The sequence below is a fragment of the Lissotriton vulgaris genome, chromosome 11 (genome assembly GCF_964263255.1).
Source record: "Lissotriton vulgaris chromosome 11, aLisVul1.2, whole genome shotgun sequence".
Classification (NCBI taxonomy): Eukaryota; Metazoa; Chordata; class Amphibia; order Caudata; family Salamandridae; genus Lissotriton; species Lissotriton vulgaris.
In genome coordinates, this window is record NC_141699.1 from 1,050,607,982 (window position 1) to 1,050,629,038 (window position 21,057).

At 44.2% G+C, this 21,057-nt stretch overlaps 1 protein-coding gene across 1 annotated transcript in view; it reads right to left on the bottom strand.

Moving 5' to 3' along the window:
* Positions 1-3,531: 3,531 nt before the first annotated feature.
* Positions 3,532-21,057, bottom strand: part of TMEM212 (transmembrane protein 212) — a 66,129-nt gene continuing 48,603 nt past the window's right edge. Inside the window, exons 3-4 of the mRNA XM_086944940.1 lie at positions 11,879-12,202; positions 3,532-4,233 (exon numbers count right to left, since the gene is read on the bottom strand). Of these exons, the coding sequence (XP_086801066.1) occupies positions 4,213-4,233; positions 11,879-12,202 (345 nt within the window). The 3' untranslated portion in view covers positions 3,532-4,212. The remainder of the gene's footprint in view (positions 4,234-11,878; positions 12,203-21,057) is intronic.

Here is a 21,057-nt window from a genome sequence, read left to right on the forward strand (position 1 = left end):
CGCCTACCAACGGGGGAAGAAAAACAAATATCATCACCGCGCCACGTCCGCTGTGAAGGACGCGCATCTAGAGAAAAGCAGCGCAATTCAAAAAGACCGCTAAAGCAGGTCAAAGACTTGTGCTACCCCGTAACAGAGGCCGGTTCCCAAGTGAACCGATCCCCCCGAAACTCTGAGTCCGCTAGAGCAGGATCAGAAGAATTGGCAGATGAGGGGAACAGAAAGAAATAAAACACAAAACATAACCAACATTCCCCGACACCAAACCCCACAGGGACCAGAGTCCAGCCAACGCCGGACCCAGCCCCACTCACCTGCATCGCAGGCACACAGCACTCGGAGTAATGCAGAAACAAAAAAACTGAGCGTTTTGCTGTTTCTGTATCCCTTTATGGGATTGGCTATCACCACCGGAGGCCATATTGGGAGAGGGAGAGGGAGACTAGAATGAGAACTTGACTTGGAGTTTCTGTGGGAGCCGGAGGCTCAATGGTGATTACTGTGGCGAGGAAGACGGACGAGGAGGTAATGCTAATGCAAAATAGTCCCTGATTATATCAGCCTGTGATCATATAACATAGAGATAGAGAAAGAGGTACTACCAGGTTCATGCCTCCCTCAGAGAATCCATCCAAACACAAAAACTGGTGTCACAACCGTTACTGGTGCGTGGAACAATTTTCCTAGGACACCTATAACTAACAGCACTCTCCCCACCTTCTGCCACACTCCCTCCAGGTAAAACAAGGCAAGTCCAAGAATTGGACGAGGTAGGCGCACTCACGTAATCGGACATGCTTCATCATTTGCCACCTCGTCCCATCCTGGTAAGGTGGTTCTACTATCTGTCTGCGACCTATGGTTTGGCTCTAGACATGTTCATCCTAGCCTTTTGTCCTACCAAGGTCAATGAAATGTCTACTAAATGAAATTCTGTAATAATAATAGAACATAAAAAGGCACTGTATTCTCTCTGGTGAAAGGTTAATGATTTTGTTCCTGTGTGGATTTTTAAAGTAGACAAACGTAAAAGTGCATCTCTCAATCAACTAGAGAGAGAGAGAGACTTATGTCTCAGGCCAATGGTGGGTGCTCCCTCTATAGACAACTGAGAGCTCCACTGGTGGCCCCAACCATGGCATTCTCAATGACAAAGTGGATGCTGACAGAGAACCCCCAAGACCAGGGCTTAGGAGATCTTGCAATTATTACACAAGCTAATAACCATGGTTCTAAGGTACATGCTGGCACTATTGCACAGCTCATATTAGAAGGATACTGTCTTCTTCTTCACCCTCCGTCTCAGGGACAGAATCTTTCTCATGAAAATAGTGGAAGGACACCATACACTCTCCCCTTCCGACTAGATTATATGCGCAACTATACAGAGAAAATACGGAATATGTTGAAGAATGAAAATAATTTAGTATTTCATGCTAAGGATGTTTGCTGTGTTTTTTGTTGGCCCAAATTTTCCTCACGCAGTCGAAATCTAGCAAAATTAGTGGCTTTTTGTTTTACGATTATTACGCAATATTCCATAAATGACACCTTTGTGCCATATAGAGTAATTTGAAATCTCTACAAGAAAATAAATTTAGCTTGCCTGTGTACAACAAAAAATAAGAAAACTCAGTGGTTGTTTTTTGTGATACATGTGTTTTTTGCTCTATTCTTTTAGTATAAAATGCAACTTCATGTTCAAAATGGATGCAAGGATGCATTTCGAGGTAAAATATAGTGCTGGGTTCCTGGGTTGCATGTCCTACAATTTTTCAAAGCTTCAAGTAATTACAGAAAGGAAAATTATGTGAATTTTGCACAGCCCTAGTTCTAGGTACCCAGTTTGCAAAAGCACATAAAGCGAGGGACCAATTTATACAGCTTCCTTCAGTAGCAAGTCAGATTTACACATGGCAAAAGCCATATTCTCTGTTAGCACACTGTATGTATGTATGACTCACAAAGTGGGACTTACTTAAATCTTCTGCATAGGTGGAAGGAAGTAGCTTGTGCATGGTGTAAACAAGTCACATGTTCACAGTGTGCATCCGTTTTTAGGTTTCGCCTGCACAGCACTTGAGCTGTGCTTGAGAAATCAATTTTTTTAAGATAAACTAAAGGGACTTACTGCCTCCTCTCTTAAATGGCTTCTCATTGGTTCCTGTATGTGCCACTTACCTTTCCTCAGTTTCTATTGGCTGTAGCATATTTTCCTTCATTTACCAATGATTGTTCCTCATCAGCTTCTCTTATCAGTTTCCCGCTACCGAAATAATGTTAACATCTGCTTTGGCGGAACTATATTTTTATAAAGTTTTGACTTTTAGGAACTATATTTTTATAAAGTTTTGCCTTTTAGTATTGCAGCATATTTATATAACAATTTATCACTCAGAGAGATAACGTTATTTTCATAGAATCACAGAATGTTGCCCCGTGCCACCAAAACTTTAACCAGGACTCCCAGCTCTCAAGTCAGCAGCTCTACCTGCTGCGCCCTACCCACTCCCATGTTATCTGTCAGGGAGTTCTCTCCTTCTCCCGAACGATGATTGATGAACACAGCCCTTTATTCATTATATAGGTGAAACCGATACATTACCAATGCTTGTTTAAAGCTAGACTGGGCTAGAGGAAGGGATGGGTCAAGGAAATACATTTATAATGTGAAAATACCCCCACAGTGACAATTCATACATGTTCTCCAGTGCCCTTCTCAGAATCATCAGAAGATCTGCCTGATAGCTGAACTGACGAGGCTTACGTAATGCAGAAGGTGTGTCCAAGTGTATCAACATGCTTCATTGTCACATGATGTTGAAAGAAATAGCCACAGGAAAATTATATTTATTCAGGGTGAAAAGTATGTAACTGAAGCAATACTAAATTCTAAGGCCCTTATTTACTTTGGCGGATGGGGTACTCTGCCACAAACGTGGTGGATGTCCCATCTGCTGCATTACAGGCGCCTTTTGAGCTATGGCACTTGCATTACTGCGGATGTAAGTGCCTGCCATGTTTTGATGGAATATCCTTTTGGCCAAACTCTAAATAAGGTCTGACATTTTTACTCTATCTTCTCTCGGGTACTGAACGTATTGGATACCATAGGTACACCCAGGGTTACCGCATTAGGCCTAAATTATGTCAGTGCTTAATTTGAGCTGGTGGTTTCCAGTGCCTGGCACCAGCACTTAATTGACAGCATGGACTCTAGTGACAGTTCACCACACGGTGGCGCTGTCTGTTAAATTTTGAGATAAGCCAAACAACAGTGTTAAATATGTCATTATACATTAAAAATGAATACCATCTGTTTCTCACATTATTATAGCTTTGGGTTTGCTTTGAATAGGCTGGATTGTCACACTTTAGCAGTGCCATGGTTAGCACTAGTGATGGTTCTGCCATTGGCAGCCTAGGAGGGGCAATGAGTGCTGCGGGCTACAGTGACCTCCCAGAAGGGCCCTGGCACTTACTTTTTTTGACAAATTCCTAATTTAGTAAATTTTACAACTCAAGCATTGATGAAGGAACAAACATATAATTTACTTATGCATATTCACAACATGTGTAATTTATCAGCCGTAGGTCATACATTTTGCTGACTCATCGCATCGTTTTACACATGCCTACTTTTGTATATCGACAACTGATTCTCAAGTGATGCAGACGTTACATCATTATACATTTGCACGATGCACTCACATTTACTCTTAATGGGAAATCTTTCAGTAACTTTATCAATGGTTCTGGTACATTATCACTTCTGATCTTCAGAACATCACACTAGGTGTAACATCACTTTAGATTTCGTGAACAAGCCTATCAAATACAAACTTTTAACAGCTGTTCTGCATTTTAGAAATCTACTAATAGGAAATATTACCCAAAGTCAAATTCCAACCAGGTGTTCAGCTGATCCTCATGAACAGGTCACAATGAATTTCACAGAAAGTTATTGTATTTTCTTTGATCATTCCAAAACCGGATTTTGCTAATCCTTGGGGCAGATGAACCCTAAAGTAAAAAAGCACGTGTTTCCTCAATACTACACTTGAATGACGTGATTGTAGCAGGCCTGATGTCATCATATGAATGCCAGAAGAATCCGTCATGGTATTAAAAATATGTCTTGAAATGGTTTGGTCCAGGTTTTTCATTTTTAGGTCTCGCCTAGCGATGCAGCACATGCGCTGAAGCCTTCTTTCACCAGGCGTGCTTTGGTCCCTAAAAGACACAAAGAAAAATTTACAGGATTATAAAATGCACAAACACCCTAAGTCTGAGATTCTTGTTAATTAAAGGGAGGGAGGGGGATACCAGGGTCAGGGTTAATGCTTCAGTCTGTGTCTCCCCTCCAGTTACCCGGCATCACGTGTTGCCTGCTTTTGAATGGGGAATAACATGCCAACCATGGAAATACCAGTTCCTTTATCATATGTGGTTTCTCCAAATGCATTTTCCACCTGCTTTCAGCAATCTTTTTTTTTTATAGATGAAGTCCTGCACTCAGTAAACTGGGATACTGCTTCGTCTGAGTTATAATGATGGCCTAGGAATCAAAGCATCCCAAGATGTGTTAACAAAGAGGGATCTGCACAGGAACATCGCATGGCCCGGAAATGTTTATAGCAGGCAGGGGCATAATAAAGGCCCCCCGTGGTGCGTGGGGGCTCCCAGGCTTAACCGTAGTCTGCCCCTACTGATGTGAGTGTGAGGGGTCCCTTCAGCATATCTCGCAGATAGACCCATTCACGTTTTGTTACGCCACTGATGGCAGGGTTCTCCCAAGTCAGTCCTTGAGGTCCAGATGCGTCATAATTTTAGCATTTCCCCATTTAGATAAATGTAGTTATCTTAAAAATCTGGTATGTATCCGGGCCTCCAGGACCGACTTTTAGAACCCCGGTTTAGGAAAAAGATAGAAATCATTCCTTCTTAAATTTAATAAAAAGCACACTGAAAAGATATTTTTTTAAAAGAGCACCAGTAGCAAACTTTAGATACTAAGGGCCCGAATTCAGACCTACCCCAGGTAACTACCCTATTTTATCTGCTTTTTTGAGTTGAGGGACACTTTCGTATAGCAGACAGAACAAAGGTAGTTTTATGGCCCCTTCTGTAATGTGAACTATACAGGCTCACAGTTTGTGCCTATGCCATATGGGCACAAAATGTGAGCTTCTGCAATAATACACACTATGTTGTGGCCTGTGCCCTGTGCCACATTACAGACCAAAGCACACAGGCAAAGATGCTCTCGAAGTAAGCCCTAAATGTGCAGAACTTAGAATTGGTGCATACATAGTCAGTATAACCCCAAGGGTGCCTTATGAGACAGGGCCAAAAAAGTTCAGGGCCCCACCAGAGACCCCCCCAGAGGCAGTAGAAGTGATAAACCATGATTCTAGTATAAAAGACGCTAACCCTGTTCCTAAGACAAACCAGGCATACCTTCAGTGGTACACCTGGAGCCTCATTTAGAGTCTGCAGGGAAATAAAAATTCTCAGATTTCTGGAGAAAATTCTACATACGAAGTAAAATCCATCATCTGAATTTCCTACACCATGTGATTGATATTGTGGAGGAAATTCATCTGGTGGACTGTATACGGCATTTAGAGTTTCCTCTAGAGATTGGAGGTTTTCAAGTCCCCACCAAAATCTTTATGAAGCCCTTTGTGTTTCACTCAATGCGTGAGCATGAGCTAATTCAGAGTTAGTGAATGTACTCTTGGTAGCCATTTTTAAGTCTGGCTCAACAGTGCAGCTGTTGCCAGACCATAGGTTATCTATAAAAAAAAATCTGAGTACTATTAAGGGATGGGTCTAGGCTCCACCCTAATGTCGGTGCCCCTTTTAACAAGATTTGATTGGGCTGAAGGTTTGTGCTTCCACTGCAAACTGTGCTTGTTTTGCACTTTTTGGCTAGTGCAAACGTGTGCTCATTACAGCAGGATTGACCTGGGTATAATGGTAAGCCACTGATCATGGCAAGATGTATATGTAATGGATGTTAAGCTACACTCGCAATAGATACTACTGTACTGTTGTTCTTTTTTTGAAAATGACAATAAAAATGATTTATAAAAAAAAGGCATTTGACCTGACTTATTGATTGTGAAAACCACATCTTTACATCAATGCATTTAGGGGCGGATTGTTATTACTCTCTGTGAAAGCCTGCAGAGAAGAATTTTGTTACATGAATTCTCACAGAATACTGTAGTAGGCAAAGGTTTTGGTGTTGGATACACCCTGTGACAAACCGTGAATACAGAAGATTTGCTCCGTAAGAATCCTTGCTAGGCCCTTTTAGGACAGATAGTTACTTGGGTTAGCTACTGCATGTGTAATTGCATGAATGTGTGACTGATATTTTCCTTGTGGGTAAGATTACACTCAAAACAGTAGGACTGAGTTTGTTATGGTGGCAAGCTGCAGTTCTGATTGCTGCACTGGGAAAAGTTATGACTGATGCCATAGGCCTGGTTTGCTTATTATGTAAATTCTGACAAAGGCATTAGACCTAGTTTATTTATTGTGAAATGCATTTGTGAAAGTCTCTAGGCCTTTTACAGTTTTTGTTATCACATTGTGTTACAGGCTAAAGACAGGTATTTGTTTACAAGTGACCTCACAGATTAATATAGTAGAAAAAGGTACTGGTGTTGGCCACCCTACATCCCTGTGTCAAACCCTGGGGTTTTTCACTGTGGTGATTCTTGATAGGCGCTATTGAGATCTGTCGTATATAGTTTTGCAAACTGTATTCATCAACATATTTGTCATTGTATATTTGTAGCATGATGGGTGCCAGTTTATGCACACTTCAAAAGGCCTGTGTAAGTTGTTGTGTCAAGCCAACAGTAAAGCTTATGAGCCTTCTCATTTCATTGGGAAAAGTTATGCCAGATTCCTTAGGCTTCATCTGTTTTTTATGAAACATTTTGACCACACCAGTAGACCTGACTTAAAAATTTTGAAATGCATGTATTAAAGGCAATTCACCTTCAAAGATAGATTGTTATTACACTGTGCTAAAGCCTTTTAGGCAGGTACATGTTTCATGGAGCCTCACAGATTGGCGTAGTAGGCTCTGGCTTTGGTGTTGGAGACCTAACAGAGAAAACTGAATGGAAAGAAGATATGCATTAGGATAATCCTTATTTAGCTCTCTTACGATGAACATTAAGAGGCTCATTAGTATGGCCGGCGGATTTGTCCGCCCGCCATAGCCCCAGGAAATGGGACCACCCGCAATGCATGCGGCGGTCTTTCACATGCAATTAGGATGCACCAGCCACACGGTCAGGCCAATCACGCATTATTAACATTGCGATGGGCGGTTCTGAAAGCACTGCCCGTCGCAATGCCAAAAATGCAAGTTGTGGATTTGGATGCACAATGTGACAGGCACCGCTCGGTGCCTGCCACTTTGTACATGCAAATGCAGGGGGGTACATGTGCACCCCCCACCACCCGAATCCATGTTAAAGACCGCATATCTTTCCGTGGCGCCGCCACGGAAAGGCAAATCCCCGCCTGCATCCTAATATGGCTGGTGGTGCCTAACAGACACCACCACCATATTAAAAGCTTTTCTGCCCGGTCGACGAATCGACTGGGCGGAAAACCAGTGGACAGTCTTTCCGTCCCTGCGGTCCCCCCGCCATAGTAATATGGCGGGGGGAATTTGCATGCGGGCGGGACAGAATGTCGGGCGGATCGCCACCGCCATGCTGGTGGTGGTGATCCGCCCGACATTCTAATGGGCCCCTATATTGTTCTGACTGTAATACCCAACACAGTAGATCTGAGTTGGTTAAGCCAAAGATTAACAGCCTTATTATGGCCTTGGTGGTCGGACCGGCAGGGCACAGTGTCAGGAGAACGCTGCCAAGCTGGTTGTATCCCGACTGCTGCATTTGGAGTTTAACACTGTGCTGGCGGGGTGCTGGCGGCTGTCTTGCGGCAGCGGCATGCTTCTGATCACAGAGAGAGCCTGAAGGCAATGCCGCCGCATTGCAGAGCCTGCAGTGTCATGCACACACTGTTGCCATGCATCAGGTCATGCATGGCACACAGTTCGCACATAACAATGCAGGCATAGAGGGGCACGACATGGGCCTCCAGCCACAATGCCCAATGGGATAAAACACTCAGTGGCCCTGTTTGGAGCCCCTTCCTTGCCTTTCCGCTGACCTTTTCATGGTGTGGTGCACGTTGTGATTGGCACGGTGTTGCCGGCAGTGGCACAGCCTCCATTCCACACTGGCGTCGGATCCATGATCCTGGCGGTGGTGGTGTTATTGGGGTCTCTGACCGCTATGGTACCATGGTTTTGGGGGCGCTGTACTCCTAATCTAAGTCTATAGCGCTGATGCTTCCTAATATATCAATTAGCAATATTCCATGATGCAACCTCTAAGGGCAATTATATGATAAAAGATCCTTATATTCATCAGGAAGGTAGTCTTCTAATTCTTATGTGGTAGTACTTATAGAGGATAGGAAAAACAAAAGTTGTGAAAATGTGCCTGTGTTTCCTCACTCCCAGGATAAACAAAGCGAAAATGTGAAACTCAGGTTGATGGGCAGCTTGAGGGTCCTCATGAATGTGTAAATTACCCCAATAAGAAAGTACCAACATGAAAATTAACAATCAACTCTTTCCCACAAGGGATTTTCAACAAACTAACATTGACATTTTTATGTGTCTGTTTGGGCTTTTGATTAAAAACACGCACGTATTCGACACACCCGTATTCGAATCCAATGTTTTGTATATAAAAACACCTGCGTATTCGAATCCAACGTTGTGTCAAAATTTCAAAGCAATCGGTGAAGAACTTTCGGAGATTTACGATTTTGAACAAACAAACATTTACATTTTTACTTATATAGATATATATATATATATTCACAGTTTTTTGTGGTCCTTCAGACCGCCAGACCCGTGAGAAGTGGCGCACACGCCGGCGGAGGATGCCGGCAATTCAATCCACCAAAAGTTCACAAATATTGTGCAATCTCAGTAAAACACACTCCGCACTGGTAAAGTAATCCACAAGGTGTTTAATTCCACAACGTGTTTCAGCTTATTGCGAAGCCTTGTTCATGTGAAATGTCACAGTGCAGTGTAGTAAATAATAGAGGAAAGGAGCAAAAGGACACAAGAGGACACAAAGTGGTGTAGCATAGCCCAAGGCTGTCTGCTGAGCTATTGTACCAAACGCATACTAAAATATCCAACTTTATCGATCTGCGATACGAAAAGTTTATCGATCTGTGCTACAAAAACTTTATCAATCTGCACTTTGTAGCGCAGATCGATAAAGATGGATATTTTTGTATGCATTTAGTACAATGGCTCAGCAGACAGCCTTGGGCTATTTTACACCACTTTGTGTCCTCTTGCTCCTTTCCTCTATTATGTACTACAGAGCACTGTGACATTATGAGTTGATTCGAAAGTTTCATTTATTCATTTATATGCATTTAGATACGTACTATGAGCTGTACTTTCTTAACAAAACCATTCCAACATGTCTGCCACCAAGGCTATAGCATTATGAAGTGCACCTGCATCCCTCTCTTGTGTTCATGCCACTGTCAATCAGTTACCTTTTGTGTGTGCACGTCTCACGTGAACAAGGCTTCGCAGTAAGCTGAAACGCGTTGTGGAATTGAACACCTTTGTGGATTACTTTACCAGTGCAGAGTGTGTTTTACTGAGAGCGCACAATATTTGTGAACTTATGGTGGTGTCACTGGGTCGGTGACACTGACGGACGGGGTGTGGACTTTACTAACTGTTCCTTTCCACCCCGTCCGCAGGACACTGACGGCCCCTTTAATGCCGCTTGGATTTCCTCGCCGGAACCGCCTTACAGTCTGACGTCATACCTGGTTGACCAATCCGAGGAGGCGGGGCGGATAAGGAAGCGCAACACGGAGACGAATGCGCGATTGCCGGAGGGGAGAGAAGCCCAGAAGTGAAGAAGACGGACGGCGTTGCACAGGAACATCTGAAGACGAGCCAGAGTTCGGAAGAGGACCCGACCGAAGAGGTCGTCACGCCAAGAGGCCACCGTTACTACGAGCCGTCCCACCGCACTTCTGGAGAAGTGTGGCTGGACAAGGTACGGGCCGTTTAAGGGGATTATTTTACTCACGGGGTGGGACGGGGTAGGGGTGGTTGAGGGTGGTCACGGGGCTGTTAGCGTTCTCTGTTGCACTCCCAGTTCACTCTCGGTGTAGTTTAGACACATGGTTTGAGACGGGTGACGGTTCCCCAGTGATCTCCTCATGCCCCCTGCCCTTTTTCGTCCTAAAATACGCCCCAGAACACGTCCAGGAATTTGGAAATTTTCTTTGTTTTCTTTTCTTCCTGAGCCCGATCCCTGGAGAAGTATCCGACCCCGGGTAAAGACGTGGAGAGACTGAAGAGGCCTACAAACTCCCCCCTTTTCTATTGGTTGTACTATTTATGGATTCCGAGAATGTCTGTGGAATACTTGTTTTGCTTTGAACTGGACTCAAAGGATATCTGTTGAATACTTATTTAGTTTAAATAAACAAATACTTAAGACAGTCCCCGGCATTGCCTACCGCATTCTTAGAGTCTCCTCCTAGGGAGCGTGACAGGTGGATATATATATATATATATATATATATATATATATATATATATATATATATATATATATATATATATATATATATATATATATATATATATATATATATCTATATATATATGAGTTCAAATAACAATCTCGAACCTCCAACTTGCGGCGAACAGAGACCAGACGAATCCCAAAAGTAAGGCAAGTGTCATCAGTGAGGTCATCAGTGATGTCATTTGAGATGTCATCAGTGATGTCACTGACCATGTCATGAATGATGTAATATGTGACATCATCAGCAGTGGAATATAGTTAGTACAACTAACTATATAGGAGCAATTTCAATGGTTTTTTAATTGCTAATTCCTAACTATATAAGTCCTGAAACCTATGGTTTTTTAAGTGAATTTGCAAGGTTTTTTAAATGCAAATTCCTAACTATATAAGGCCTGAAACCTATGGTATTTTCAGTGAAAATATATATATATATATATATATATATTATTCATAGTATAAGTAAAAACATATTTTAAAGCTTTGTGCTACTGTCACAATGCTTTTTCTAACAAAGGGCTGGGATACTTACAGTTGCTACCTTTGAGGAATCTAAGATCACCAGGGGGGCTGCTGGCAACTGTTCCAAAGGTAAAGAAGCTACCTGGTGCCAAAGCTGTGGAATGCCCTGTTTTTATTGGTTTGTTGAATGAGATCGGAAGATCTTTTCAGGAAAAACTTTAAATGTGTTTTTTTTAGATCAGGGTGCACAAAAGTTTAAAGTCGACAGGCAGGGTGCGCAGATCTGTTTCCAGCGCAGGAACACCTCGCATTGAGTTAGTCATGTGCTTTATAAATTTTATTATTAATAAAAGACCTTGGTTAACACCATACCCAAAAATGGCAACCAAAAACATTTTAATATAAAACTCATACTATACTTGGTAATGCCTTAGAGGTATGTTTAGACCGTATAACTCTCCGAAACAGTAGAAAGACCATTTCCTCCTATGGCAGGATTCTCCACAGGAGAAATTACATCAGCCAGTATGACAGTGGTCATTTCTCCAGTGAAGAAGACTTCTGTTTAAATTACACTTATAGAGGAAATTCCATTAACACTCCTACTGGTAGTTTTATAGGTAACTACCATTCATTGAATCAGATACCACCATTCACAGAATCAGACATTTAATCATTTTCACTTCTTCTTTTAAAAAATCTCCAGTAGTACTTGCAATACTTACATTTAAAGTCCCTGAATGAATTAGCCTTGCAGTAAGCTTGATCACCAAGGCCAGTGAGGCGCCCAGGATGGACACGCTTGAGCAGACATCTACGATTTGTAGTACCAAGTGGTAAGACTCATAGTGCAAAGGATCGATGCACACTGACATATATTTGCTATATGGAAAGGGAAATGTAATAGCATATCCAAGGTAGTTGGTTCCGGCTATTCCCGCAAAAGAATAGTAGCAATACGGGCCAATGAGAATTGACGCAATGGCAACGGCAAAATGTAGCGAGGATCCAACGATGCTCAGTAGACCAAAGGTGAAGCCGGCATCCCACTGAAAAGGAGAAAGGGTGATATTAATGCATGTCACCTGAACAATATGTGCTATTATGTTATATTCTGTAAAGACCACTTAGGACCAATTCACAAAATTGTTTATAAGGAGTTCTGACTTTTGTGTGATTTACTCCAGAACTTCTATGCTTGATTCCAAAACCTTTTCTGTGAGTAACTGGACCTTTCATCATGCTGGCCCACATTATGAGGTGGCCATTTGTTGATTCAATAATTATGTTATAAATAGATTCTGACATAGATGGGCATATTTACAAACAGTTAACGCCACCAGAACGTCACTTTTTCCGACATTCTGTTGATGTTAATTCCTTCACCTTATTTACAAGCCTTGCAAATAATGCCCCTACATTAACCCCTTCACTGTGGCGGCTATTCCGCCGCAGTGCTAAGGGGGTGGGGCGGCCGCGTCGGTTGCACTGTGCTTATGACGGAGCGGTTCCATCATGGCCCGCCCCGCTCAATGGAACGCTCAGCGCAGGCGCAGAATTCGCGCCGCGCAGGCGCTCCGAGCGGGCCATGACGGAACCTCTCCGTCATCAGCACAGCACCACCGCAGCTGATGAAGGAGCGGTTCCGTCATCAGCAGGCAAGGGGTTAAGCAGCACTTAGCGTGAAAGGGGTGTGCAATGGGCGTTGCAGTGGGCGTTCTGCCGCAACACCCATTGCTTTATGACGCTGCCCCATATTTACAAGGTATGCGGCAGAGCCTAAAATATTGCATGGGAATACCTGGTCTAGCAGGCAATACGAGGAAAAATGTTTCATTTCTTTTCGTATTTTGCTCTTTCCATGTGTGCTGCATTCTGCAGCACACATGGAAATAGCAAATCACCTGTAAACATTGTTTATGTTCAGATGTACCTTCCTGTACATAAACAATCCCACCTGCAATGCAAGCACCCTTGCAACATGGCGCATGGGTGCCTGCGCTGGTGCTAGGCACCTTCTTTAGCATCAACGCTTTGGGAAATGCAGGGGTACGCTGTATTCTTGTAAAGACGGCGCATCCCTGCATTTTGAAACTGATGGGGCGCGTCGTTACCAATCTTGGCGTAACACCATGCTCCACTAGTTTCTGATAAATATGGCCCCCAGTTGTTTGTAATATTTCAGATGTGATAGTATCGCCAATGAAGAATTGTAGTCTTGAACAAAACATAAGATGCAGATTTATCAGCATTGTATCTGTAAATATTGGGCCTATTTCTACCTTTAAGTTCCGGAAGGTTTGACCTCCCGAAATATGTTATGTTATGTTATATTATAGGCTGATTTGTATCGCGCACTGTTAGTCGAGACTGTCCTGGCGTGTAGAGGAAACAAAGACAGCATACACCGGGAATCTAGAGGGCTTGTTTAAACAGATGTGTTTTTAATAGTTTTTTAAAAATGGCCAGATCCATCGTATGCCGTAGTTGGTTTGGCAGGGTGTTCCACATAATGGCCGCTCTAACCGCCAAGGATTTGCCCCCTAGGCGAGTTTTCCGAAACTTAGGGACAAACAGGCTTGTAAGTGCTGCCGAGCGTAATTGTCAAAATGTGATAGGGGATACGTTTTTTAATCACACCCATCATCTACCAAATGCAACAAAACACGTAAAACTCTTAAATGAGGTTTGTTATCATCTGATGCATAGTAAGGGCATTGGGAGTGAAATCCTCATGAGTATCAACATGGTAACACGCTGAATTAAACGTTTTATGGCTCTGTTCTGTAAGTAAAACACACAAGATGATGGACGGAATGTTGCACATTGGCAAAAGCATTCACCCCCAGTCACAGATCTGGGTTTAATCCATCGTTATTTTGCTCACCACGCCACCCCAGTTCAGACATGGCCATGTCTGAACTGGGGTGGCGGAGTGAGCTAAAGAATGATGATGGATTGAACCCAGATCAGTTGACTGGGGTTGAGGGTTTGATTTGCTCAAACGCTCCGTCCATCATCCCTCAAATTGATGTCATTCACACCTAAGGCAAGGCGTGTGACATCTGTGAACAGGAACATATTATTGTGAATGGGGACCTATAAGGCAAAATACCTGGGGCCTTATTTATGAAGGCCTTGCGCCACCGGTGCGTCACTTATAACATGGGAAAAAGTGACGCACCGGCGGGGCAAGGCCTTCATAAATAAGGCCCCTGCTATTTTGGATCCTGATTATTAGTTGTGACATGTGGAATTCCCATGCAGATTTGTGCTTCAGACCATTGTAAGAGGCCATATTTCCCAGCACCTGGATTTTCCAAGTGCTGGAATACCTGATCCAATGTTATCAATTTGAATATTCGGGCTGGTGAAACCACATAAAGAAAAGGGTGCATCAAACCCCCCTGAAATAGGGAATACCGTGTTGAATGAGGTCTATTAACTCCGGGTCTGCACAGTTAATGAGCACCAGCAATTGCAGGAAATCCATGCAGACAGTCCATCCAGTATGGGTAATTCCACAGGCCCAAAACTGCAGCATTGGAATTCCATAAAACAGGAATCTGGGCCCTTCGGATTAAATTGCTATCATGACTGAATTTAAAGTGTGGTTATGTATAATGTTTGACAACGAAGACATAATGATCTCTGCCCTTTTAAAGCTGAGTGTTTTGTTTCACAATCATTTTGAGGTGTCACTTAACAGAGAAACATAAAGTTAATTCAGGTTCTACTTGTGTGTGTGAACACATATCTGTATCCTACTGTCTCCAGTCCTACTTTCCAGAACTGCAGCTGGTGACATTTGAAACAGTGGGGACATAAATACGTCCCCTAACTATAACTTGCAAGCATAGCAAGCCCAACCCACTTAAGGTACTCTATGGACAAGGGATCTATCTCTACAGCATTTCTAACAGGCATTGGTAAATGCGATAGGTTTCACCTATGGGAGAGCTATTGGCTTTGTCAATTTCTTTTAGCCATGTTGCAACATGGCTGAAAATTAGGGAAACAGTTCTGTGACAAGGTCAGTGCTAAATAGGATGGGCAGTGATCTATTTTCTTAGTATGGGATTATTCTCTACCTTCAGAAAAAAAAGTTAATTATCTTACATCAGAGCTGATGTTTGCCGCGTTGGCCCCATTAAGACAATGCCAGGAAGGCTATTCACAGCAGGGAACACAGAGCCTCTGCATCTTTGTAGTATTGTCAAACCCATTGGTGCAACCTGTGGGTGCTTTAATTCTGGCAGGACAGGAGGGGGAAAGCAACAACAGGGAGGGGTGGGGGTGGACCAGACAAGCAACAACGCAGGAGACTGGTGTGGGGGCAAGGCAAACAAGCATGCAGGAGGGTGGAGCAAGGCGGTGCAAGTAAAAGAAAAAAGTACCCCTGAAAACATCAAGCAGTGGAAGGACACTGGGCAAGGGAAGCAGTACTTGAGCCATTCTCCAGGGTAAGGACAAACACACGAAGAGGAAGTGAAGCCGGCACTCGCTGACCAAAAACAAGCAAGGAAATGAAAGCGATGATGAAGCCAACCAATGGTAATCAATGGGCAGGCTCTAAGCCCCCTGTCAGTAAATACAGTGCCTCCGGCGAGGTCAAAGGTATATGATGTGGGGTTGAGGGGGTAAACTGTCAAAGAGCGGTTAAATATACTGAAAGGCATACAACAATTGAAAGAGCCACCAAAACATTTAGGGGCGCTAGGCTGAAGGCAGGTAAGTGTTTAAGGAAGGACACAGATGTTTCCTGCCTGAGGGGAAACAGCATTTCCCATACAGACTTAACTTTTTATGTTTGTTAAAAAGAATTATGTTAGGGTTTATGATCGGGTAGAGGTAAGGGTGATTTTAGGGTTCTGTGGTGAGTATAGATAAATGGAGGTGATGGTGGCTTAAGGGTTCAGCGGTGGGTAGAGGTGAAGGGAGGCAAGGATGACTTTAGGGCTCAAGGGATGATAGAGGTAAAGGGAGGTAAAGAGTGACTTCAGGGTTCAGGAGTGGATAGAAATAAAGGGGGGGTGAAGGTGAAAGTAATTTTACGGTTCGGGATGGATAGGTGTAAAGTCTGAATTATAGGGATCAGGGGTGGGTAGAGAGAAAGGGAGGTAAAGGTGAATTTAGGGTTCAGGTGTGGGTAGAGCAGTGGTTCCCAAACTCAGTGGCGGCTGCCACCTAAAAGTACAGGTGGAGCGGGCGGTGTGGTAGAAAAATCAATGACTTACCTGCATGCTGGCCTCACCTTCGCCCTCTTCTGTTCCTGCCGGAAGCAGGAAGCACACAAAAGCTTCTCTAAGCCAATCATGATGCTGCTGCCACCCTAACAGTAGCGTCATGATTGGTCTGAGCACTGTGGTTCGGTGCTCAGACTGGGAATATGAGCCTGTGCATGTTCTCCACTCAGGCTGTACACTACAGCTGGTGGAGAACATACATGACTGTTTGGCCAGTCTAAGATAGCCGGCTAAACCATCATGCACACTTAAGTGCTCCAACCACCTCCCCTGCTGGATGTGATGGCAGCCCAGCCCGCCCTGTAAACCTCCCTCAGTACAGAAAAATACAATTATAATAACATTGCATTCTTATAATTTTTTTTCCTTTTTCCACTCCTCAAAGAGTAGTTGTGCGGCGTACCTCCATCTTCGCAGAGGAGTCACCACTGCCCAAATTGTATGTTTTTTTATTTTTTTTTATTTAACGTGATTTTATATAGCGCAAACTTTACCCGAAGGTGTCAAAACGCTTTACATAAGAACCAGTTGCAAAACATAAGGACTAAGGATTACATGCGCTACATAAAAGATACAAACAGGAAAAATTGCAAATGTACAAGATGTAAAGTCACACAAAGAAGAGACTGGTGATTAGAGTTATCTCTATATACCATATAGCACTTTCTGTATGTCAGGTGTGGGTGCACATGTTATAGATGCATATGTGCAGTGTGACTTATGCCATCTATTAAACGTGTGTGTTGAGTCAGTCCAGACGCCCCTCCACTCCCAGAACAATTTAAATATTTTTTTTTAAGATACTCTGTTCATCTGCACATAAGGTTTATGGCCGTGGCATTTTCCATGCACAGCAGTTAAAATCACACTGAGGCCTTCTGACCAACAGTAGAGGTGTTCACACTTGTAAAGTAATTGTAGTGTGCACTCTTTGAGGTGTTAAGCAGTGTCGTTTTTATGTCGATTACATTCTACTCGTAAAAAGCCGAAATTTGGCCTTCACACTGCGGCACATAGGCGCAGCTCTTCTGTGATTTATTTACAGGCCCTGGTGTTGCCGGGTCAATGCGTTCTCGTCTATCGGACCTGATCAGATTTAGGTTAGGGGCCCATTCCCCCTAATGCAACCTGTACAGAGCAGCCTGACTTGTAAACCTCCCCGATCCTCAGCTTGCCGCTTACCTCCGGCGACTCCATTCACCGATGCTTTTTCCTCCTTCACAATTTCATAGCAAGTGAAGTGGTGGACGTGGGCAGTGATAACAAGCATGCTGCCTTCCGTGAAGCCGGCCAGGAAGAGAGCAGTCATCGGCACGCGGCGGAGACGCTGGCGCCATGAGCGTGCACGCGACCAAATCCGCGCGTGGCCAGCTCTTATCCCTCCCTCTCCCATTCAGAATGCTGGGCGCCTGCCCAGCTCTTTTCTCCCTTTGTCGGCTGAAACGATTGCTATAGTTCTCTGCCGAGAACGCGCCGCTTCGCGCGTCTCTAAGCCGAGACCTAAAAAAAGGAGAAGCGCTACAAACAGGCTTGTTAGAAGTTATTTTTTCTTCCAATCTTGGGCGTAAGGTCACAGTTGCCAACCCCAACATTACTTGGAACCATGTGGCAGTGAGAAAGCGAATTATCAGTTTTAAGAGTTTTTTTCTTTCAATCTTGGGCGTAAGGTCACAGTTGCCAACCCCAACATTGTGCACTCCGGTGCGTTGGCAGCACTTGCCAGCGGCACCTCACACTTCTTGGGAACATAGGAAAGGTAGGAAGTTCTGACAGTACACCTCAGTTCTAAAACATGTTGGTTAAGTATCTGAAATGTGCATTTGCGGGTCCCGCGTAGTAGCACGTGCCTTGTGGGAATGTCATGGCAGGGAGTTTCGGAAGCTGCACCTGTCCAGGGCCGGACTGGGAACCAAAACCGGCCCTGGCAAAGTGCTCGGCCTCCCTCGGGGGTGCCGCCGAGCTCTTTGCCAGGGCCGGTTTTCTGCCCATTTTGTTACAGGGACGATTTTTCAGCTATGCTGCAAAAACGGCCCTGTAAGAAAAACGCCCCCCCCCCAGGGGCCCAAAACCAGCCGCCACCCGTGCGGCGCACCGGGAGATTGCCCTGTGCCCGCTACGGCCAGTCCGGCCCTGCACCTGTCAGCGTCTGGAACGGTTTGGACCAGCGTTTGACGTGTTGCAATTAAATAAAGAGCGTGCCTGCTTAGGCGGGGCTAGGTTCAAATAATCAGGACAGTGATGCTGAGCTTTATTGCTGCCCCTGTTCTGCAGCAACTCTAGTAATCGCTTCTATCAGGAAAATCGGGCAATCTTTATAAATGTTAAATTATTTGATTAAAAGATCTTGTGAATTTACCAGAACAGCAAATGTCTTCTTCGCCCCTTCATGTGTATCCAAAGACGTGCAGTGCGCAAAGGTGATTCACGTATGCAAAGAATGTTGCATGCAAGTAGAGGGGTACAGCAGGGGCGGCTCTAGGTTCATGGTGGCCCTGGGCAGAAAGCGTAGGTAGGGGGCCCCAGAAGAGGGGGTCCGGGCGGGGCGGAGCACGGAGGCCAGTGAAGAGGGGGGGTCAGGTTGTTTGGAAGTGGAATAGAGCCAGAGGCCGCCAAATCCCTGCCAGGGGCCGCCACACAAATATGTATCCATCCTCAGAGGATTATTATATTAAGGATATATATTGATGTGGAGGCCCCTGGGGTCTGGTGGCCCTGTGCACAGCTTGCACATGCCTAAGGCCGGCCCTGGGGTACAGCTTCCCATTCTAATGAAACCTTCCTCTGAATACATAGAACCATAATATCCTAATCATGTGTGCTGCTAATTAGCTGATCACTGAGCGGGTGTGTGTTGTACTTCACAGAGCGAGCGCAGTGCGGTTCATTCAGGTTCATGGCATGCAGTCCGCGCACGCCCCCTCCCCCACCCCCATCGAACCCAAGCACCGGACACACCAATTTTAACCCAGGAAAGAAACAAAACACAATTAAATATTAATTAACTCCCTGCTCTGATACCATCTGGAGAAAAGTGCCCGTTTTCTATCGTCTGGATCCAGTAATCAGCTCAACAATGCAAGAAACGAAAATTATTGTGGTGCTGAGCAGGTGCGGACGTGCATTTTGTGTGCACCTTATATTCTTTTTTATTTGCGCGTGAAAACCATTATAATTCTCATAATTTGAGATATCTGGGTAACATTTCCAAGCCCTTGCAGCTGCTTCTCTGTTGCCCTTGGAAGCTGAGAGTGCTCCGAGATGTCTTGTGCTGGCATGGCTGAGAAATTTGAGCTATTGCGGGGTCATATCATATTCAACTGTAAATGTTTTTGGAGGTTTGGGGGGTGTGTGAGGAGAATGGAGAATTGTGTTATGTGCGTTGTAATCTTTCCTGCCAATACAAACAAAATACTCAGGGGCATATTATCAAGGGGGTTTATCTCCGCTTTTTTGGCTTTAAAAGCCAAGAAAGCGGAGATAAAATGATCTCCCTATTACCTAGCTGTCGCTAACACCAGTTAGCGACAGCTAGTAGGAGATAGCGACCATCTTGGGCCCCACTTTGCATGTCAGTGATATTTATCACTAATGACATGCAAAGTGGGCGTGCCAAGATGTTAGCGACTGGAAACAGTCGCTAACATCGCTATCTCCTATTACCAACTTTTGGAGATATTCGCGCTAAGCGCGAATATCTCCAAAAGCTAACACCTGCCCTGAGCAGTTCTTAACCATGTTGTCCAATGGGAGGTGGATAACATGGCTAAGAGCATTTGCTCGGTAATGCATGAATATCGCTGACTTTTCAGCGATATTCATGCATTTCGGCCGTTTTTTATCGCTTAGGAGATAAACCTTGATAATATCAAGGCTCTTAAGTGATAAAAATCGCCGCAGCTCGGCGATAAAAATATTGCTGCTAAGCCAACCTAGCGATAATTATCGCTAGTTGTTGGTAATATGCCCCCATGTCTTCAGTTGGCTTATCTTTAAAAATGAATGGGCATATTTACAAGTAAGTGGTGGAGTGGGGAGTTAGCCTCCTTGGATTAACGTTGCCCTCTGCCACTTCTGAAACGCAGGGCTGCATCGTATTAACAATGCTACGGTGCAGCCCTGTGTTTCCCCCTGCGCTGGTGCTAATTTTGCCATCTAGCACCAATGCAGACACCCTTGCACGATAGTGCAAGGGTGCCAGCGTTGCAGGTGAACATTGTCAATGTGCAGGAAGGGGTCCCTTCCTGCACATAAACAATCTGAAATGGCGTTTTGTAACTTCTATGTGTGCTGTTTAATTCAGCACACATAGAATTGCAAAACATCATTAATTTATTGATTGTTTATGTGCAGGAAGGGGCACCTTTGTAAATATGGAGCAGCATCAAAATCAATGGGTGTTGCACCCACCACAACACCCATTGCCCGCCCTTTCACGCTAAGTAGAGAGTGAAAGGGGGCCTTATATACCAGACTGGGTTCAGCCATTTTAAGTGGAATAACGCTGCCTTGTAAATAATGCAAAGCCCCTATTACTAACACAACATCAGAAAGACTGCTTAGGCTCCCTCCCCATTCTTCAAATATTCACCACTCTGTAAAAGTTTTGGAATGTGGTGGCACAACCATATTCATAAACACCCACTCATCTATAGTAAAAC